At 35.6% G+C, this 24342-nt stretch overlaps 1 protein-coding gene across 1 annotated transcript in view; it reads right to left on the reverse strand.

The window, feature by feature from the left end:
• Nucleotides 1–24342, reverse strand: part of LOC306886174 (gamma-2-syntrophin-like) — a 103113-nt gene that overhangs the window by 67266 nt on the left and 11505 nt on the right. The window contains exons 2-8 of the mRNA XM_079443089.1: nt 13306–13443; nt 11885–11941; nt 11559–11616; nt 9620–9663; nt 6480–6521; nt 4360–4447; nt 1205–1296 (exon numbers count right to left, since the gene is read on the reverse strand). Coding sequence (XP_079299215.1) covers nt 1205–1296; nt 4360–4447; nt 6480–6521; nt 9620–9663; nt 11559–11616; nt 11885–11941; nt 13306–13443 — 519 coding nt within the window. The remainder of the gene's footprint in view (nt 1–1204; nt 1297–4359; nt 4448–6479; nt 6522–9619; nt 9664–11558; nt 11617–11884; nt 11942–13305; nt 13444–24342) is intronic.

Below are 24342 nucleotides of genomic sequence, written 5' to 3' on the forward strand. Positions count from 1 at the left end.
ACAAAAAAACAATTCTTAACACAAAAAACAGCAATAAAACATAGGCTTATAGATGTTTTTGAAACTCTAATTGATCTATTTCATGAGACATTGGTTTGTATTAAATTGTTCTGATTTTTTTTTCAATACGCATTCAAATATTTTTTCATGTTTATTTCGTGCTGCAAATATTAAAGAGGAAAATATCATTGATTCACATGCCGCTTGAACCGAGGCAACTATAGTTACCTCTTACCTCACTACAAATAAAAGAGCACAAAACAAATTTATTGTTTGTATTCGATCTTAAAATTGACAGAAGGATGAGACTTTGTGTTATAATAAAAAAAAGCACAAAGCTTATTGCGATTATTGCGTGGCTTGCGTGCAATGCATGGACTTGAAAACGTTAAATATTATTTCCAAGCATTTATACTGTAATTAAAACAGCTTGTGAATAGTCACGCAACGTTATTTACGTCAGAAAAATCAAATAAATAAAAAATCGTTTGGGGGGGCCCATACAATTTTTTTTTTAAAGTTATCGATTTTTGCAAATGAACTCTTCACTTGTTTTTCTTAGAATTGTGAGTTTATATCTTACAAATGTATATTAATAAATTTGAGGTGTAAACACAGATTTCTGAGAAAAAAGTGATAATTTTTTCAACTGTGAGATATAAACTTTTTTACTTAGCTAACATCTAGCAATTCAGGTTTTTTTTCTCAGAATTACGACTTTATATCAATTAATAACCTGCAAGTCTGAGAACTTTAGAACGTTATAACAAGTCTGAGAATTTATAACTTACAATTGCAAGTTTTCATCTTGCAATTATGAGGGTTTTTTTTCCTGAATGAAGCTTATATCCTGCTATTGCATGTTATTAATTGCTAGATGTAAACTAAAAATTTGGAGAGAAAAAAATCAGAATTGCGAGAAGTAAATTTATTTGTCAAAAGTTTATAACTTGCAATTGTGGGACATAAATTCATTAATAAGCTAAATACTAATTATTAGAGGTTTGGTCAAAACTACTAACCCCAATTATGAGCAAAAATAATAGTGATGCTCACCTAAAACCAGAGTGCTCAAGAAGTCAGTTCCAGCTCTCTATCTGACACAGCATTTTCAACCCGATTTTGTAATTTTTCTCACTTTCGAAGCTTATAAATAAGCTCCTTAACAGAAGTGATGCTCACAATGATACAAAAGGTGACTTACCGTGTTGCTCGAGTTCCCATTTAAATGCAAACCACTGTCGAAAAGCGGCGAGGACGCCCTGCTACTCTGATCGCTGGACGGTCCAGGTGAACCTGAGGGAATACGGCAGATTATTACATATTCTATATACGGCAGAGCTCATACTGTGTGCAAATCTACTCTAGTGACTCCGCACTTCTAAATCCGTGCGATATGACGTGCATTAGCTTGGCAAGCCACTTTCTGGGTTGTCACGATGCCATGGACACCAAAGTCACAGGAGATTATGGGTATAAAGTGAGTGTGAAATGCACGAGATGCAGGAGTTCTGACACGGCCGTCACTGAAAAATGCAGAGCAAAAAAAGTAGATTTCATGCAGAGGAATCTACGACACACCCCTCTGAAAGTCGTCTTTCTGTCTCATGCAGCACACAGCTGCTGGCTTCAATCCCAAGAGATTCGCCTTCCTGAGAGTCGATGCTGCATTCAGATTCGTCTGTGAAGTTCCTACTAGTTGAAATGTGATGTGCATTCAAGTAATTTTAGTCTGAAAAAAAATGGATGACTTGGAAAAATTCTAATTGTTTCTCTATTTTTCACTTAATGACAAGTACCCAGGATGCTTTCAAGCAATGGCATAACAAAACGGAGAGCAAAGGTTGTGCATAAGGTGTATAACATAAAATAAAATAAAACCTTTATATCCATTAAAAAAAACCTTGAATTGGTAAAATGGTAATATATACAGTCATGGCCAAAAATATTGGCACCCTTGGTAAATATGATCAATGAAGGCTGTGAAAATGAATCTGCATTGTTATCTTTTATTTTAAAAATTCACAAAAATCTAACCTTTCATTGGATAATAAGTGTTTTATGAAATAAAAGTTTTTTCTCAAATAAACGTTGGACACAATTATTGGCACCCCTAGAAATTCTTATGAGTAAAATATCTCTGAAGTATATCCTCATTCATGTTCACAATTTTGAGGACTCCAGGGTGATTATGAACATGACATTATTCAGCCATGGCTTCCTGTTTCACAGAAATATAAACAGGAGGGAAAACAAAGCCCAAATTCCCTTAATCATCCATCACAATGAGGAAAACCAAAGAATATATTTCTGATGTGCAGCAAAAGATAATTGAGCTTCACAAATTAGTGAAGTGGCTTTAAGAAAAGAGCTAGAGCAGTGAAAATCCCAATTTCCACCATCAGGGCAATAATTAAGAATTTACAATCAACATAAAATGTTACGAAACTGCCTGAAAGAGGACGTTTGTCTATATCGTCCTAATGCACGGTGAGAAGGAGAGTTTGAGTGGCTAAAGACTCTCCAAGGACCACAGCTGGAGAACTACAGAAAATAGTTGAGTCTCGGGGTCAGAAAATCTTTAAAAAAATTGTCAAACAGCCCCTACATCACCACATGTTGTTTGGGAGGGCTTCAAGAAAAATTCTCCTAGCTCATCCAAAAAAAACTCCAGCATATTCAGTTATCAGACACGACTGGAGCTTCAAATGGGACTGGCTTCTATGGTCAGATGAAACTAAAATATGAGCTTTTAAGCAGCAAACACTCAAGATGGGTTTGGTGAACACAAGGATAAAAAGTACCCCATGTGTAGAATGAAATATACTTTTTAATGTTGTGGGCCTATATTTCTGCTGAAGGTCCTGGACATCTTGTTTAGACACATGGCATCATGGATTCTATCAAATACCAACAGATAAAAAAAATCAACAAGTGACTGATTCTGTTAGAAATCTTATAATGGGCCATGTTTGGATCTTCCAACCGTACAATAATCCAAACACAAACCTCAAAAACAACACAAAAATGGGTCACTGAGCACAAAACCAAGCTTCTGCTGGCCATTCCAGTCCTCTGACCTGAACCCTGTAGAAAATGAGTGAGGTGAACTGAAGAGAAGAAGCACCGTCATGGAGCTGTGAATCTGAAGGGTCTGGAGTGATTCTGGATGAAGGAATGGTCTCTGATCTCTTGTCAGGTGTTCTCTAACCTCATCAGGCATTATAGGAGAAAATTTAGAGCTGTTAAACTGGCAAATGGAGGTTTCAAAAAGTATTGAATAAAAGGGTGCCGTTAATTGTTAATTTCCCCCCATTTTAAATTCTTATTCTCCAATGAAAGGTTAGATTTTTGTGATTTTTTTTTTTTTAAATGAAAGGTCAAAAGGATTAACGATGCAGATACATTTTTACAGCCTTCTTTGATGATATTTACCAAGGGTGCTGATATTATATATAACTGACAGTGATGTTATTGTTAACTAAAAATAAAACAAGTAAAAAAAGTAAAAAAAATAATATTTTAATGCATAATGCTTTTTTTTAAATGGTAAAAAAAAAAAAAAAAAAAAAAAAAAAAAAAAAAAATTATATATATATATATATAGATAGAAAATTAGAAATGTTGCTTTGGAAAAATGCTAAGTTTGTTTAAAATGTTTAAATACTAAAATAAAATGTCTTAAAAAGTACTAAAATTACTAAAACTAAAACTGCTAAAAAAGAAAGCTATATTGAAATCTTAAAAAAAAGAAAAAAGAAATAAAGACAATGCCAAAAGCACATATCAAAATTACTAAGATTTAAAAAATTTATAAATAAATAAAATAAATGAAAACTGAAAATATATAAAAAGGCTAATTCAATATAAAAAAAGCAAAACATTACGACAGTATATCAATAATACTAAAATAGCACTGGTACTTAATGTTGTATTTGCATATTTTTTCATTATTGTGTTGCTACAGAGAATGAGAAGATTAAATGTTGTTGGGTCGCCAAATAAACTAGTTAAATTAGTGGCATTTTCTGATTTATTGCGGTTCATCAAAAATGCTCAAAATGCAAACTATATAAGCAAAAATCAGAATTAAAACTTATGACAAATGCAACTTGCTTCTGCCATAATCTTTACTTTACAAAGGCTGCCTCACTTGTAAACTTTCCAGAGAAGGCAGTCCCAGAATCCATTGCAACAATCTCCCATGTGTTTGCCATGCAATTTGTGTTAAATGCAATATTTCTGATCATGCAGAGCACACCGATCACTCACTATGCAGTTAGGATGCTTCCTCAGAAGGCAGCTGCCTATCCAGACAGTGAGCTTCAGTAGCAGAGCTCAGATGTGAAGCAAACCTACCTAATGGGAGTTTTAAGAAGGCCGGCGCTTCCCTGAGGTAGCGTACAGTGATGGTGACTTCATCCCCTGCCGTCCGCAAAAGATGAACCTGCGCAGAAATATAAAAGAGATAAAACATCCTCTTGACATCAGGATGAGAAGATGAGCTTGAGCTGCATTTAAATGACTGTTTCACACCTAATTGAGTCGAGGAGCTGCAACATTTGGATTAAATCATCTCTACGCAATCATCATATAATCTCTCAGAGATTTCTCATAAACTATTATTACAGCACACGTCATGTGATCTCTCTCTGCTGGAGTGCTGGACCATCAAGTGTTGGGTTCAGGTTCACTAACCACTCCCTAGACAAGCAATTACTCAGTCAGTGTCTCGTATCTTCAGATTTCATCATCTCACTCAGGGATTCACAATTTCTTTGCCAGCTGAACTTCTCTGACCTAAAATATTTACTTGAATTTAGAATTTAAGGTAATATTTTAATAATTAAACATTTCATGGTCCTCTGATGTCAGCTATTGGTCACAACATGCAAAAAAAAAAAAAAAAAAAAAAAAAAAAAAACATTTAATTTTAGTTTATTACATTTAAATTATTTGTATAATATATAAATATTAGAAGAAAAACATAAATCTCAAAATCTTAAATGAAAATTAGCAATGTGCTAAAATTAGTAAAACTGAAATACAAATAAATGAAAGCCAAATAGAAATATTAAGACCAAAAAACAAATAAAATTTACTTAAAATTTACTTAAAACTTAAAATCAGCTTTAAAAGGTATTAACACACATTTTACAAAAAAAGAAAAAAAAAAAAAAAAAAACAGGGTGAAACTGATATTATCCACCATGCAGGATAAGTGTGTTTATATCAGAAGTCAGATCTGAATGCAGTTTGCAGCAGATTGTGATGGACCACTAGAAACAGGATCAGTTCTGATTACATGTTAAATTTTAGACTTCATTTGATCATAACCACAAATCTGACAAATCTGAGCTTTCCTCTCTGATGAAAACAGGACAGACTTGTACAACATTTCCACAGAGAGCTGATTCTAAAAGAAACCACGTATTTGCCAAGAAACCCTCATGTGTGTTTTTGCTCTAAAACTCAAGATGCCTTCAATCTAAAGACTGTTTACACTCACAGACATTCATCGCTGGAGGTCGAACTCGGGACATTCCTGCAAATAAGCTATTTTATTTTTAAAACTAGACATGTTTGAGCTCATAGAGATATTTTGATTTTTAAACTGAGACCTGTAGCAGGCATCAAATTTTAAATGAGCTCATTTTGTGCATAAAATTGTACAATTTCTCAGTTTAAACATTTGTTATGTTATCTATGTTCTATTGTGAATAAAATATTGGCTCATGAGATTTGAAATTATTTTAGTTTTCATTTTATTCAAATTTAAAAAACATTTCCGGAATTCGGGTCGTATAAATGTATCTCAATGATACTAAAACACTGACATGAACAAACAATAAATGAACAATTATTAACAAAGAATGCTAGATAAATATTTAACAAATACATCTAGCTACAAATATTTCCATTCTAAACAAATGCTAGAAAAATGTTGCTCATTTTTATCGAATGCATTAACTAATGTTAACAAATGAGACCTTATTGTAAAGTGGTACCAAAAATGAGTATAGAGCTATAAAATGAATGTGAATAGCAGCTCAGAAACATTTGAGCTCATATTGAGACATTGGGATCAGAATAAACTCAGAAACATCTGAGCCGAACCTTCATTTGATCTCCACTGATCATGACAAATCTGATTTGTGATGTTTCTGTCCTACAGGATGATTTCTGTCATCTTCTCTCATGTATCACTGGTCTTAGTTATGTCTTAGTTAGTCTGCGGTTGTTCGGTGAAATCACTAATCATGTCCGGATGGAGATGTGAGGAACAGCTGCCGGAGTGAGCGAGCATCTCATCCTTTCTCTCTCGAGATGAATCTACTCGCTATCGATCAGGTGCAGCTGAGGCTGTACAGGGAGAAGCGAATCGCTGATATAAAAGGATTGAGCGCTTCAGTGGAATCTGATTGATTCTGTATCAATGTCGTTTCAAGAACACGGATGAAAGAGACTCAGATACTCACGACTTCCTCGTGTGTACACTTCTCCACGTTAATGCCATTGACCTGTGTAGAGAAAAGAAAAGAAAATATTAAACTAAACACATTGAGATCACAATTCACCCCAAAACTTGTATCTTTACATCATTTTCATGACAGTTAACCACAGTTCATGCAAAATTCACTGTGATGCAACCAAACATTTTATTTTTAGAAATATTTTTTTGTAATTTTAAGTACACTACCGTTCAAGTGTTGGAAAGCTTTTTAATGCTCTTGAAAGAAATCTTCTGCTCATCAAGACTGCATTAATTTGATCAGAAAAATTTACAGTAAAATTGTGAAATAGTATTACTGTTCAAATAGCTCTTTTCTATGCGAATATCTGTTAAAATATAATTTATTTCTGTGATCAAAGCTGAATTTTCAGCATCATTACTCCAGTCTTTAGTGTCACATGATCCTTCAGAAATCATTCTAATATACTGATTTGCTGCTCAAGAAACATTTCTGATTATTATCAATGTTGAAAACAGTTGTGCTGCTTTACAGTGGTGTGAAAAAGTGTTGGCCCCCTTCCTGAATTTATTTTTTTGCATGTTTGTCACACTTTAATGTTTCAGATCAAACAAATTTACATGCAGTTTTTGAATGAAGTTATTTTTATTATGAAGGGAAAACAAAATCCAAACCCACATGGCCCTGTGTGAAAAGGTGCTTGCCCCCTAAACCTAATAACTGGTTGGGCCACCCTTAGGAGCAACAACTGCAATCAAGCGTTTGTGATAACTTGCAATGAGTCTGTTACAGCGCTGTGGAGGAGTTTTGGCCACTCATCTTGGCAGAATTGTTGTAATTCAGCCACATTGGAGGGTTTTCGAGCATGAACCGCCTTTTTAAGGTCATGCCACAGCATCTCAATAGGATTCAGGTCAGGACTTTGACTAGGCCACTCCAAAGTCTTCATTTTGTTTTTCTTCAGCCATTCAGAGGTGGATTTGCTGGTGTGTTTTGGATCATTGTCCTGCTGCAGAACCCAAGTTCGTTTCAGCTTGAGGTCACGAACAGATGGCCGGACATTGTCCTTCAGGATGTTTTGGTAGACAGCTGAATTCATGGGTCCATTTATCACAGCAAGTCTTCCAGGTCCTGAAGCAGCAAAACAGCCCCAGACCATCACACCACCACCCCCATATTTTACTGCTGGTATGATGTTGTTTTTCTGAAATGCTGTGTTACTTTTACGCCAGATGTAATGGGACACACACCTTCCGAAAAGTTCAACTTTTGTCTCGTTAGTCCACAGAGTATTTTCCCAAAAGTCTTGGGGATAATCAAGATGTTTTCTGGCAAAACTGAGATGAGTCTTTATGTTTTTTTTGCTCAGCAGTGGTTTTCGTCTTGAAACTCTGCCATGCAGGCCATTTGTGCCCCGTCTCTTTCTTATGGTGGAGTCATGAACACTGACCTTAACTGAGGCAAGTGAGGCCTGCAGTTCTTTAGATGTTGTTGTGGGGTCTTTTGTGACCTCTTGGATGAGTCGTCGCTGTGCTCTTGGGGTAATTTTGGTCGGCCGGCCACTCCTGGGAAGGTTCACCACTGTTCCATGTTTTCTCCATTTGTGGATAACGGCTCTCACTGTGGTTCGCTGGAGTCCCAAAGCTTTAGAAATGGCTTTATAACCTTTTCCAGACTGATAGATCTCAATTACTTTCTTATTTGTTCCTGAATTTCTTTGGACCTCACCATGATGTGTAGCTTTTGAGGATCTTTTGGTCTACTTCACTTTGTCAGGCAGGTCCTATTTAAGTGATTTCTTGATTGTGAACAGGTGTGGCAGTAATCAGGCCTGGGTGTGGCTAGAGAAACTGAACTCAGGTGTGATAAACCACAGTTATGTTTTACACTTTTCACACAGAGCCATGTGGGTTTGTATTTTGTTTTCCCTTCATAAAAAACCCTTCATTTAAAAACTGCATGTTGTGTTTACTTGTGTTATCTTTGATTAATATTTAAATTTATTTGATGATCTGAAACATTAAAGTGTGACAAACATGCAAAAAAATAAAAAAACAAATCAGGTGTAATAAAAAAAAAAAACACCACTGTATATTTTTGTAGAAACGGTGACACTTATTTTTCAGGATTCTTTGGAAAAAAAAGGGAGTTCGAAAGAGCAGCTGTCTTTATATATTTATATCTAAATGTCTTTACTGTAATTTTTATTGTCACTTTCACTTTTAAATTTAAAATGTGAAAATTTAAATCCATTCTTGCTGCATTAAGCATTAATTCTTATTAATTTCATTATATATAAATAAATATTTTTTTAGTTAATTATATGTATGTATATGAATTAATAAAAGTATTATTTCTGTAACACACAGACACACACAAACACAATAATTAAGGGTACAAAATCATTTTAATTGTATGTTTATTTCAATATATAATTTCATAAGAGCCATAATTTTAGTTAATTATAAAATATAAAAGATTTTATTTTGTTTTTAATTTTAATTTTAGTTTTGATAGTTTAAAAAAATGTTGTCACAGCTGTATACAAATATATTAATTATTATATTTGTTTAAAAGTTCGAGGTCTGTAAAAATATATATATTTTTAAAGAAATTATTTAAATTATATAACTTAATAAGACCAATTACACTCAGTTGGAAATAAATGTATAGTAAATACACCTCGTACAGCACAGCAGCATTTACCTGCATCCTCTGTGAAAGTAAAATGCTGCAAGTTTTTTTGATTGATTAAATATAAACTGTCCACCAAATTAACCGAAATGAATCAGACTTGGTGATTCTCAAGAGGACAGTATGATTTTTACTTCACCTTGTGGCCTCACACTTGTACTGTATGTATATTTATAGGGCCTATAAAGAGCTTCAATGACATTCAAAATGTAATAAAACCATTTGTTTCAGTCGCACCACAGGAACTATTACTCTATTTCTTGCTCTCTTCTCTCTGTTGCTGTTCCTCTGATTCATACAAAGAGATAAAGGTTAAACCTCCAGTCAAGCCAGAGAAAATGAATCAGAGGGAAGCGTCATTAAAATGCAGAGGGAACGGCGCTCTAACATGCACCCTTGGCCCCCGAGGGCCGTGTCAGGAGCGAGAGCGTGCAAAAGCCTGAAACACTGACCTGCAACACGGAGTCGCCGATAAACAGCATCCCCGTCTGATCGGCTGCGGCCCCGGACGGTCCGGCCAGAGGTTAATGGAAAGATTGGGACATAATTACTCATTTAATAGTGCTTTAATGCGATGACATGGCAATCAGGATTTGAGTTTGATGAGCCTTTCGATCTAGAGAAGAGCTTTGGGACGAATTTCACACAAATCTGGGTTTTAGTTCAATGCCTTCTGACAAATATGATGAAACTTCATAAGCTTTCTGGTATCAAGGGCGGATATATTTCTTCACTATATTATATATTATATATTGTGTATTTTTTATTTTTTTGCTGCTTTGTACATTGGTTATTGGCTATTTCTTGTTATTTTGTTTTATTACCTGTGTCCTGTCCTGTTACTGTCTTTCTGTTGCACTGTGGAGCTTCTGTCACTACAACAAATTCCTTGTATGTGTAAACATACTTGGCCAATAAAGCTCATGCTGATTCTGATTCTGATTCTAAGCATCTCAGAAGTAAGAAAGGACAGCGGGAAGCTAATAAAAAGCAATAAAACTGCAAATGCAATGCAGGTCGACATGCACAGAGTCTTGAATTAGCCATGATTAAAATACATTTGAACTCTACAGCATGCAACAAAGATAAACTGTTCTCAAATACTGATTCTAATCACACGTTAGCAGCTGCTGTCAGACACTCGCGATGAATAAACTATAATGCGAGCAAGTGCTAATTATACGGATATCAAACAGGCTACATTTAGGCTGTGTAGTGCATTTATTTTAAATGAAAAACAAAAGTAGAAAGAACTGTACTCTACAAGATCTTACACAGTATATTACAGAAATAGTTCACCCTCAGGCCATCCAAGATATAGATCAGTTTATTTCTTCATCAGATTTGGAGAAATGTAGCATTACATCACTTGCTCACCAATGGATCCTCTGCGGTGAATGGGTGCCGTCAGAATGAGAGTCCAAACAGCTGATACAAACATCACAATAATACACAAGTAATGCACACCACTCCAGTCCATCAGATAATGTCTTGTGAAGACAAAAGCTTTTTTTTGTAAGAAACAAGCTGTGTTTGCCTGCAAACTTGATGCAACGGAAGTCGTTCTAATTATAATGCTACTCAACACTTTTCATGATGACATCAAGAATGCTGTCAAAGTTTTTGAGAGAGTTCCACATGTAATGCTCATTTCATATGCAAATATGTTAGCCAATCTCAGCAGTGGGCGTTTCCATTGGAGTCTCGCAGCAACAGAGTCCCTTCCAACAGAGCATTCAAATCAGAGGTGAAATTCAGGAAAGAAAATGACAGTTATGACAGTTTTTGATGACAAAAAACAAAAATATATTAGGATTATAAGTGCACCTCAGAAAACATTAGAAAATAAAAACAAAATACACAAAATAATATTTAGAAAAAGCATTTCATGATCCCTTTAAGACATTTTTAGTTTCAAACTATAGTCCATAATCCATAATCCATATTTGTTTAGAGCTGTTTTGGCTTGTAAACGCTGCTTGATCTGGGCAGATTTCTCTCCTGATTCACACCAGGCCACTTTTTCACTGGAGGAAGCATTTGTGGATTATAGACTTGTTTTTTAGTTAAAAACATCTTAATGATGGATTTGTATCAGCTTTTGTCTTCTCAAGACAATATCAGATGGACTGGAGTGGTGTGGATTATTGTGATGTTTTTATCAGCTGTTTGGACTCTCATTCTGACGGCACCCATTCACTGCAGAGCATCCATTGCTGAGCAAGTGATGCAATGCTACATTTCTCTAAATCTGATGAAGAAACAAACTCATCTACATCTTGGTGAGCACATTTTCAGCAAATTCATTTTTGGGTGAACTACTCCTTTAACAGTTATCGCTAGTGCTGTGCTTTGCTTTACAGCGGATGGGAGGAACACTTGTCATCTTACCTACTTGATCTTTGAAAATCTTTGAGATGACCACAGGCACTTTATGTTCTGCTCCCCCCTGAAATGCATGAAGAGCCGTCAAGGAAATTCACTTCTACATCTTACACCCAGCACTGTTCAGAAATACATATCTATTGCCTCTTCAAAGATTATTGTGAATAAAACTAATGAGACTTGATCTTTATATCAAGATCCTCTTTGAACTTTAAAAGACGAATACTGTGCGATAATTATCTGGCCTGTGGAGATACGCGTGCACTACCTGAGCGTGTTTAATTAAGCTCTTTAAAGTGAATGAACGATATTGAAAGAAGCAAAAGACCTACTTTGATACTCAGACCGAGACCTCCAGTCAGCTGTCTCCGAAGTACAACAGTTCTGTGCTTTAAAAAATGGGAATTTAGTTGGTAAAATATTCATAGCATCAACCACATAACACATAATAAAGAAAGAAGTGGTCATTAGGCAACACTTCAATTGAAGCCTATAAACAAAAAAGCTTTATACAGATAAAAAATCAGGCTAAATCAATCAATCAATAAATATTACTATTAATATGTTTAATGGAATTTAAAAAAAAGTTCCATTAAAAAAGGTCTCAACTTTTAAAATGCCGGTGATATCAAGCAAAAAAATTATAATAATAATTAAATAAATAATGTTTATGTCTAGTGTTTTTTAAATAACATTTTAAAAAGACAAAAAGCCACAACTTCCATAACTTGCAGGTGATATTGGGCAATAAAATTAAATAAAATGACTACGTTTTTATTGTTTGTGTTGATTTTTTTTTTATTATTATAATATTAATTAACATAATGCCTCAAATTTCAAAAACAGGTAATATCAGGCAAATAAAAAAAACAAAAAAACAATAAATACATACACTTTTTTACTGTTCGCATAGGCTATTTTTTAAATAAGATTAAAAAAGACATTTAAAAACTTTCAAATATAGGTAATATTAGGGGGAAAATAAACAAAAAAAGAAAACTAAATACATTTTTACTGTTTATGTGTCTATTTTTTTATAACATTAAAAATAAATAAATAAATACCCACATCTCAACTTTCCAATTTTGTAAATTTTATCAAGATATTCAAACAACGTTCACCTTAAGTAGAGTAACAAATCACTGTAATGGTTTAGTAATCCTTATGGGGATGAGTTGATCAATTCAAATGGGAAAACTCTATCAAATAGCATCCAAAGGATTGCAAATCATTTCTCAGTAACAAAGGTTTATGACGGCCAAAATGTAAATGATCTCACGTTAGAGTGGAATCATAATTAGTTACACCATTAGAAAGCCAATACTTTCCTTTTTACTTTCCTTTAAATGCACAAAACTCAAAATGTGTTTCTGGGTCAAAGTTACTCTAAATGATGGATCAGGTCACTTATAGTTATAAAACAGATTATAATGACACTCTAAACCTCACTAATGATGTTGATTATGACTATATTGGGTTCTCCAGCATGCATTGTACACATTTAATGACTGTCATTGTGTTTTGACAGAATCAGGGCCCGGAGCGTGAAGCTACTGATGATGATGAAGATGATGATGATGCATCTCATGAAACAATGAAGTGGCGTGTACAGCTTGATAAGGCTGTCAAATGTAATGAAAACTTGTCTAATGCATCTTGTTCTGTAATCTGTCAACAAAACACTCTCCTGCGGCCGGCTGTGATTTGCAGCGATGAGTCGTGATCGAATCGAAGGTAAAGACTCAGTACTTACATTTAGATGCGAGTCACCGCCGCTCACACAAACCACATCCTGCTTCTGTATGATTAACAGCTCTTTCATTAACTTTAAACGAACGTCGTATGTGTTACTTGTGTGTTCGTCGTACAAAAGGGCAAGTCCGGTTTTCGTCTGTTGAAAAAGCAAAAAACAAACATGTTAGAAGACATAATAAGATTTAGATTGATTAATAAAGGAAAAAAATATAATATTTAGGAAATTCTGTCTATTTGAGAACTGAAGGGATTTCAAAATGACAGTTAATTGTTATTAAAAAAACTATGCAAAAACATAATTAATGCAAACTCCAACATTCAAACAGTTGTTTGTCTTAAAGGAACAGTTTGCGCCAAAATAAACACTTCATCATGCACACAAAATAATATATGATCTACAGCTAGTCAAATTTTGTTCATACTTTTTAACTGAATTAAATGAATTGGCTTCATAATTAATGGATTTATGCTGATGCTAAGCAATTTGAAGCAATGCATTTTTTGCACATAATTAATAATAAACTATTATTATTAAACCGGGGAGCAGTTGGGGGTTCGGTGCCTTGCTCAAGGGCACCTCAGTCGTGGTATTCCCCACAATCAACAATCCCTGCCGGACCTGAGACTCGAGACAACTGCCCCATCATCTTTCTTCCACAGAGTTGATGATGCAAAGCTAATAATTAATTACTTCAACATTTCAATTTTAGTTTTAAATTTAAATTTAGAGTAAATAATTAAAAAATATGAACAAGTCAAAAATAATACACTTACTAAAAAAAGATATTGAAAATGTTTTATTTGTTTACCTATATGTCACCTAACGCCAGTGAACATGTTGTAAAATTATTGAAATATTAACTTAAAATCTCATATGGACTGCAAGTAAATATTTTATCTCAAAGAGGTTCAGATGACAAAAAAAGATTGGGAATCTCTGCAACAAGGCATATAAAACATCAATAAATATATCATAAAAGTACTAGATTTGACCCATGCAAGATATAAATACTGTTGGCTCTTGAATGTCTTTGTTCCTCTAAGTTGCTTTGGATAAAATCATCTGCTAAAATGCTGTAATGTAACCGTAACCTATGTAAGTCATATGTGCAGCTTTGTGCAGGAAACACAGACATTTTTTCCTCTTTTCAGATGAACTATTCCTGTAAAGCACACAAGTCTGAGATGAATGTAAAAGCAGTTGTCTGTGTCTCCTCTGGAAGATAAACTGAATAAATGCAACAGAAACAGTACAGTTGCAACAGTTTTCTCTGAGTCAAGAGAGCAGTGTTAATTCAGTTAACCCACAAAAGTGTCCCAGAGGAGCTTTCCGTGGCTGAAGAATGGAATCAATTACAATCTTTATTCATCAGGCTTTCTGTGGTTTCACATCTTTCAAAATAAATGCCAAACAACCTCACAGGTATGTTTTCATGTCCCTTTACAAACAATTGAAGCTGTACAAGTTATATAGAGTTCAACAAGTGCACTACTGCACTCGATAACGGTCCCGATAACAGCGGAAAGAGCTTCAACTCCATTACTTTTGGTCATGTGAGTAAGACATCCACAATAACAACAAAACCTTACAAAACCCTTTTGTAAAATAAAGAAAACAAACAGGGTGCGCTTTCTGCCGTCTCGGCCTCCATGTTTACCATAGTTTAACCATGCTATTTATAGTAAAACAAAATAAAATAAAAAATATCATGGTTACTACACTTTTACTATAATAAAACCATGGTTAATTTTCTTAAGGGATCTGTATTTGTGTATTCTTTCTTTCTTTTCTGCAAACAATCATTTCATATCATGACATCGACAGACACACGGATCGCGAATCATTCAGTTCATCAAATGATTCGCGATCCACGTCTGAATCTGAATCAAATGATTCATGACACGTAAAGTCACGATCTAAATAAAATGATTTGCAATACATGATCCGTTTGTAGCGCTTGCAATGCAATGCTTAACTGATTCAGATATTCCAAAACTAACAACTTAAAGCGTTTCAATGATACTAAAATAATACTGATGGAAAAGAAAAAAGAAAATAATATAAAAAAAGAAATAGGCGTATTTCTCATGTTCATTTAGTTTAAATTGATGTACTATAAAACTGAACCTGAAATAAATAAATTTAATAAATTAAAGCTATATAGGCATATTTTAAAACATATGCAATGACTGAAACTTTAAATAATTAAAAATAATAATAACAGAAAATATCTAAAATATCAGTGTTAAATATAACACTGACTAAAATAAAACAAAATGTACCAAAAATAAAAATAAAAACAGAATGTCAAAATAAAAACTAATTCAAAATATGAATAAAACTACAACAATCTCAATTATATTAAAGACTGGTTTGAAACATTAGTAATGGGAACAATCACAGGCTCAAGAGTGACTCTTGTATTTCGTACACAGAATTATTAATTTTGAGGGACTGACTCTCATATTTCAATGCAACTTCATAAACTTTGGAGGATGTGCTTCAGCTAGATCAACACACTCTCATAAGGAAACATCACTCTAGTGGCGTTTATCTCTGCAAACATCACTGAAAACATCAAACCGCAGCTTCTGTGTCATTCAGAACAGCCGAGGATCGCTGACAGGAATCTCCAAAGACAAAAAACAAACGGCGTGATGTTTGGTCACGCACAGATGAACAGCAGCACAGCAAAACCTCCCTCATGAGATGGAGCCGAGAACAACATCCTCATATTTGCTTCAGAATAATTGATTGCAAGTCAAGTTATCATAGAAATACAGCAGATGAAACTGATGAAATGACTGGGTGATATTGCAAGAAGAGAGAAATTATATATTGCATTAATAAAATGAAGAGCGTTAGGGCTGGCGGCCCCAGATTGCTATTGTTCAACATTCACTTCCTGCTAAAACACCACACTCTTCTGGACAAAATAAGCATCATAAGAAATAACTGCAGCTTCGATATTTGACCATTGTTTCTGATAAAACCCGGCTGCAGTGACAGTCATTTCTTCATTTATGTCCGGAGTGCAAAATCAACATATAAAATCAATCAGTCATTTTTTATATTCTCAATAGAATAACAACAAGCATTCAGTCACATCTGCTATGGTTTATTTGTGTTCACAATGACGCAATAAGGAACGTCCATTATAGCTTTCAGTCCAATAGTGTGTATATTTAAAGAAACATTGATATATTTATAGATGTATCATTTATATTCATTTTACACTGAATTATGTAATATTAATGCATAAAAAGGAAATATAAATCACTTTCTAGACATATTTGTGAATTAAAATCAAACACTGAAGTGCAATTAAACATATATTACCCAGGGGTTATTATTGTGAACTAAAACTGTAATTATTCATTGCCTGAAATAAAATAAACATCAACTGAAATAACATTGAAAACATTTGGAAAAAGTAAAAAAAAAAAAAAAAGACTAAAATGTAAGAAAGAAACAACAGTATATAGACATAATTAACATTTCAAAAGAACACAACAGAATTACTAAAATTTGAATGAAATGAAACATAACAAATAAAAATGCAAGATGAAAATAATAATAAATTAATACTGATATTACCAGTCTCTCTCTCTCTCTCTATATATATATATATATATATATACAGTGCCCTCCATTAATATTGGCACCCTTGATAAATATGAGCAAAGGGGTTGTGAAAATAAATCTGTATTGTTTCACCCAAAAAATTCACAAAATTCTAACCTATCATTGAAGTAAAACAATTGAAAGTGCATCTTTCAAACATCTCATGATGAAATAAATGTTTTTCTCCAATGAATGTTGGTCACAATTATTGGCACCCCTAGAAATATTTATGAGTAAAATATCTCTGAAGTATATTCCCATTCATATTCAAAACACAATTAGCCCACCAGGGTGACTAGGAGCATGAAATTGTCCAGCTATGACTTCCTGTTCCGCAGGATTATAAATATGAGGAACACAAAGGCCAAATTCCCTTAATCATCCATCCCAAGGAGTAAAACCTAAAAATATAGTTCTGTTGTGCAGAACAAGATTGTTGAGTATCACAAAATAGAAAGCGGCTGTAAGGAAAGATTTCCATTTCCATAATCAGGGCAATAATTAAGAATTTGAATTAAGAATTTCCAATCAACTAAATATGTTAAAAATCTGCCTGGAAGAGGACGTGTCTATATCGTCCTAATGCACGGTGAGAAGGAGAGTTTGAGTGGCCAAAGACTCTCCAAGGACCACAGCTGGAGAATTGTAGAGATTAGCTGAGTCTTGGGGTCAGAAACCTAATATATACAGTATATATATATATATCAAACATCACCACATGTTGTTCGGGAGGGTTTCAAGGAAAAGTTTCCTCATTCATCCAAAAACAAACTCCAGCAAATTCAGTTTTGACTGGAACTTCGAATGGCACTGGCTTCTATGGTCAGATGAAACTGAAAAAAGAGCTTTTTGGCAGCAAACCCACCAGATGAGTTTAGTACAAACAGGGATAAAAAAGTACCCCATGTCCACAGTTAAATATACTGCTGGATCTTTAATGTTGTGGGCCTGTTTATCTGCCAGAGGTGCATGGCATCATGGATTTTATCAAATACCAACAGATAAAAAAAAAAAAAACCTGACTGTCTGTTAGAAATCTTATAATGGACCGTGTTTGGATCTTCCACAAGGACAACAATCCAAAACAAACATCAAAATAAACACAAAAATGGGTCACTGGGCACAAAATGAATCTTTTTCCATGGCTGTCCCAGTCCTCTGACCTGAACCTTACAGAAAATAAGTGAGGTGAACTGAAGAGAAGAACATGGAGCTGTGAATCTGAAGGATCTGGAGAGATTCTGTATGAAGAAAATGGTCTCTGATCTCGTATCAGGTGTTCTCCAAACTCTTCAGGCATTATAGGAGAAAACTCAGAGCTGTTATCTTGGGAAAAGGACATTGCAATAATTAGGTGCCAGTAATTGTGGCAAACATGAACTAGAGAAAGCATTTATTTATATTACAATTATATTATAATTAATAGTCAATTAAATATTTTTATTATTCAATATTATTAATTATTATGTATAATATGTATTATTAATCATTATTTTTTCCTTTTGATTCTGTGCTATTAATCCTGTATCTATTAGTGTGTGAGCTGCAGAAGCATCATTCATTTTGTGCAGTGCATGTGTTTGTCCATCCTGTGCTGCTGCTGCTGCTGCTGATGATGATGATCCTGGTTCTGACAGATTCACAGTCTCTCTGTCCTGGCCTAGTTCTCTCTCTGGCACCTAAACCCATTCTCCCTGGAGACACCGGGATGTAGGTCAAGTGAGTCTCCTGTTAGGGAGAAGATAATTAATCAAAGTTTGGAGTTAGAGAGCGCACACACGCTCAAAATGCAGGAAAGGTGAGCTCCTGCTATATTTATACAGCATTTGCAAAGATAGCCGGGAAAGCCTTCATTCTACAGCAGAGTCTCTGGAGAAATCTGGGCTTAGATGCTTCGCTCAAGGCCACAAGTGTGGCTGTCACGGCCTGATGGTTTGGTTGGGACTGAAATCCAGATTTGGCCGAAGGATCTGGCTAAGGGTCACCTCTGCATGACAGCCCTCGTGTGCCAACTCTGAGCAAAAACGAAAAAACAAAAAATACAGTTTCTACAGCCAGACCTCATGAAATGTCCAAGAGTATCACCTCAGACAGGAAAGCAGTTTCACATGTCCTTCAGCAAATGCAGACAGCTAGTTTCTATAGTACTCTTCACTATGCATTTTGTTAAGGAATAGTGGCTAGGGAGGAAGACTATGACAGTGAAAACTCCCATATATTAATATTATTTATTACTAAAACTAAAACCATAAAACATGTATTACTTATAAAATATAAGTTACTTATATATTTATTACTTGTATATATTACTTATAAAACATTTTAATATGTAACACATACAAATGTATGAAAGTTTAAGTAAAACTACTTAACTGTCATAAAAAAATCAATTTTTAAAATGAAAACAAAATATTTTTACTAAATCTTACAAACTCAAGATATTAACAAAAACTATAATAGTATAACAATGATACTAAAATAAAACTGATTACACAAAGATAACCCGAGTAAATCCAAAATGCAGTTTTGAAATAATGATTTCATTTATTAAGGGAAAAAAGCTGCCCAAACCTGCCTGGCACTGTGTGAAAAAGTAATTGTCCCCTAAATCTAATTACTGGTTGTGCCACCCCTTTGCAGCAACAACTGCAATCAAGCGTTTGCGATAACTGGCAAAGAGTCTTTCACATCGCTGTGGAGGAATTATGGCCTACACTTCTTTGCAGAATTGTTTTAATTCAGCCACACTGGAGGGTTTTCGAGCATCAAAGGACTGTTTAAGGTCATGCCACAGCATCTCAATCGGATTTAAGTCCGGACTTTGACTTGGCCAATCCAAAACCTTAATTTTTTTTTTTTGAGCCATTCAGAGGTGGACTTGCTGGTGTGTTTGGTATCATTGCCCTGCTGCATAAACCAAGTGCGCTTGAGCTTGAGATCACAAACTGATGGCTGGACATTCTCCTTCAGGATTTTCTGATAGAGTGCAGAATTCATGGTTCCATCAATTATGGCAAGTCGTCCAGGTCCTGAAGCTGCAAAGCAGCCCCAGACCATCACACTGCCACCACCATGTTTGATTGTTGGTATGATGTTCTTTTTATGAAATGCTGTGTTGGTTTTACGTCAGATGTAACGGGACACACACCTTCCAAAAAGTTCAACTTTTGCTGCATCAGTCCACAGAATATTTGTCCAAAAGTCTTGGGGATAATCAAGATATTTTTGGGTAAATGTGAGACGAGCCTTTGTGTTCTTTTTGGTCAGCAATGGCTTTTGCCTTGGAACTCTCCCATGGATGCCGTTTTTGCCCAGTCTCTTTCTTATTCTTGAATCATGAACACTGACCTTAATTGTGGAAAGTGAGGCCTGCAGTTCTTTAGATGTTGTTCTGGGTTCTTTTATGACCTCCTGGATGAGTCGTATAATGCTTCATGCACTTTTACAAGTTGTTTGAAATTAAATGTGTGTTGGCAGTGTGTGTACACATCCACCCTATAATGATAAAAATCCACCCAGTGTTTTTTTTTTTAATCAGCTAAAATCTTTACCCCTTTATCAAATCGAGCCGATCTCAGATGCCTGTAACGTAGTGACAGAAGCGTGAGGCGTGCGGATCCATCTGCAACGCTTTATTAAAAGGCGTGGTCATAAACAAGCATTGGTCGATGCACAGCAAACAGACATAGACGAGGAAAGACAAAGAGTATTCCTAGGACAAGCGTGGGTCTTCGATCTGCGAAAAGCATCCAACAGGGCAAGGCAAAGAGAGATAATCCAGGTATACAAGCAATAATCCAGGCAGGGGTAAACACAATCCGAAACAGCAAGGCAAAGGGTTAAACCAAGATACACAGGCTAGAATCTAAACAGGCAAGGCAAGACTATGAATAAGAAAACTACGAAAGGCTCCGTAAGGTAGCTATCAGCTAGGGTAGTGACATGTGCGTACAATACTCGGCGATGAGAGAGAGGAAGTCCAAGGCTTATAAAGCGTGTCTGATGGGATTCAGCTGTGTAATCAGTGCAATGTGTGATTGGTGATGGCTGTGTGATCAATGCAATGGATGATGGGAAATGTAGTCCAGTGTTACGTGTAACATTCTGTGTGGTGTGAGAGTCAATATGATGGAAGAGCGACCTCTGATGGCGAGTGGACAGAAGACCATGAACCAAATTCGTGACAGTGCCTCTCTGTGTGACGTCACACGGACGAAGATTGCTCCCATGATAGTTTGATTGACAGTAGCGTTTTAGCACAAACTGCACTGGTATCTTACCTCAGACTGGGTGTGCCTCACATGTCCTGAAAAGTGAAGCTATGGGCTCTTTGATTGCCCCCTGGTTGCTGACTGCAATACAGGTCATAAACCTGTAAACGAATGGGACTTGAGTCAAAATAAAAAAATTAATTACACTTCCAATACAATTGTCCGAAATATGGTTTTGGCCATTTAAGGTAGATGTTATCACTCTTATGTTCAATTGCTAATTTTTGTGATAAGTTTCATTTTAACTAGTAATTTGATGCTATAAAAACGGGGCGTCATTATGGTTGATTGGGTCTGCGGGAGTTTGATTCCGCGGCTTCACCTCACGACACTACTGCGCAGATTCTGGCTCCAAATGAATCTCTACTGCGCAGACTCTGGCTCCAAATGACATAATTTACTCACGATGGCAGCGGCCATACTGAGATCCTTTGGCTTCACTTTTCTATAGTGGAAGGAAACGGAGACGCGTCGTCCATCTTCTTTTACAGTCTATGCCTCAGACCTCAGACCCGCCCTGAGTGAGATGTCATTAGTTGTTTCGCCGCCGGAGCAGATGTAGACAAGAATGACTCCTAAGTGATTGAGGTGTTCTGTTGTTGGATGTAATAATGAACATAGCAGTAGTCATTTACTCCCGTCATCTGAGCGGCTGAAGAGAATTACGTTTGGTTCTGAAGGGAATGTGCCCTCGATCTACCTAAATTTATGTTCTAAATCTGCATCTATGTTCACATGAATCATTCGTGATCCAGCTTCACCTCCAGAAGAAGTGAGTACAAGGTTTTTTAAATTAATCTTTGCAAATCGCCTTTCCTAATAATGTGCTAATTAGGACGACTAATTCACGATGAATGCGGCTAAAGTAAACAGTCCCTCAGAGAGCGGCTCGGAAGAGAGAGGCGGGGTCAGCAGAGCTCATTAACATTTAAAGGAGAATGGCACAATACGGCTTGCTCTGAAAAGAGCTGCTTTTGACACGGTAAAAAGGGTGTTTTTTACACTACCAATGAGAAATTTTAACCAAACTGAGTTACAGACTTTTTATTAAGACCCTAAAGAATAATATCAGCTTGGGGGAAATGGGCATTATATGACCCCTTTAATAAATTAAATCATAATTTAAAAACTGCATTTTGTATTTACTTGCATTATCTTGGTGTAATATTAAAATTTGCTTGATGATCTGAATCTTTTCTCCATCAAGGGAAGTCATGACCTAATGGTTAGAGAGTCGGACTCGTAATCCAAAGGTTGCGGGTTCGAGTCTCGGGCCGGCAGGAATTGTAGGTGGGGGGAGTGAATGTCCAGCGCTCTCTCCACCCTCAATACCACGACTGAGGTGCCCTTGAGCAAGGCACCGAACCCCCAACTGCTCCCCGGGCGCCGCAGCATAAATGACTGCCCACTGCTCCGGGTGTGTGTTCACTGCTGTGTGTGTGTGTGTGTTCACTGCTGTGTGTGTGCACGTTGGATGGGTTAAATGCAGAGCACAAATTCTGAGTATGGGTCACCATACTTGGCAGTATGTCACTTCACTTATCTTTTAAGTGTGACAAATATGCAAAAAAAACAACAACAAAAAAAACAGGAAGGGGACAAAAACCTTTTCACGACACTGTAATACTTTTCACAATGCAGTTTGTTTCCAGAAATAGCATCTAATCAACCGTGCATGATATATGAATAAATGTGACATCCACAAGATGTATACTGAAGATGCATCTGAATATCTTGCCTACGTTTGACCACAAAGAGAGCAGATCCTCTAAGGAAACGGATGTATGGCATATGTTGCTTTTGTCCATATTGGTTTTCATGTCTTCTACTGAAGGCCGTCTGGAATTAGGAATAACCCACACTGTAAACCCCACTGTTGTCATTAATAAAGAAATTAAGTTAATATAACTTGACATTACTTAAAGTACTAAGTTTTGGCATCAAAACTTAAACAGGTGTATTTAACTTACTCATTTGGCAGCAAAAACGTTTTAATTAATATTTTAAGTTCTCTGAACTCAACATTTTAATTCATTTAAATGTTTCACCATGTCTCTGTTTAAAATGATTGGTCGCGCTTGAAATTCTGCTTTGACAACCGCGCTGATTGGTCGATATAAGTTATATGACACAAGGCGGGAATTTTTTTTTTTGTCGTGCTGCTGAATTTTGCTGAAGCAGCAGCAGGACAGAGGCACTAGCAGAAACCATCTGACAGAAGAAAGACAAAAGTTAAATTAGTAAGTAGAGATTTAAACGCTCATATACATTTTTCTTTATTGATTTACACCATTTTCTGTAAGAACATTTGAATTTCCCGCCTAACCGTTTTCCTCCCCCAGCGGCACTTGCAGGCAGGCGGTCGTGAAGCAGGCGTGACAGGGATGGAGTAGTTATGAAGGCCCATGGATTACGTTACACTGGTAAATTAACGTTTAACACGTCTGCACGTTTTGGTTTATTGTCTGTAAAATTTTTTATTTTATACGGATGGACAAGGTATAACGTTAAATGCGTTTAGGTTAATATGAACATGAGCTTGCAACCATGTGAATTAACTTTAATTTGATAATGTTTATTCATCTTCACTAGATGTTCGATGATCGCAGCTCGAATCTTGACGTTCCAGTGGGGATTGTAATAGTTGAAGATGGGACTACTCTTCAGCCTCTCTCCTCATTTGGGATAGTAATTGAGGGAAAAGTGGTGATGGACAATCTACATGACCTTCCTGAATCAAGAAAGACCTGCAGCCTAAGATACAATCCTTGGCTAACCAGCTGTTCCATTAAAATGGATAAACAAGATCAGCACATGCATTTTCTTAAAAACAAAAAAAACACTTAAGATACAGCATGGAGGGGTCCCTTTCTGTTTTGTGCTTTTTCTTGTCAGCTGAGATTAAAAAAAAAAAAAAGACCTTTACATTGGAAATTAAAAACATTTTAATGTTAACAGTCAGTAAGACTTTTACCAGCAAAGTGGAAACTTGTCTTTTTTCCTTGTTCTCTAACCTTTTACTTGCAGAGAATGTAGTTTGTTCACATTCAATGACAGGACACTCAAATTTGTTGCACGATTCTGTGGAATGACGACAAACCTACCGTACAAAACACTGTGGTAGGTCCAGATTAATACC

This window comes from Barbus barbus, assembly GCF_936440315.1.
Source record: "Barbus barbus genome assembly, chromosome: 20".
In the NCBI taxonomy this organism is placed as follows: domain Eukaryota; kingdom Metazoa; phylum Chordata; class Actinopteri; order Cypriniformes; family Cyprinidae; genus Barbus; species Barbus barbus.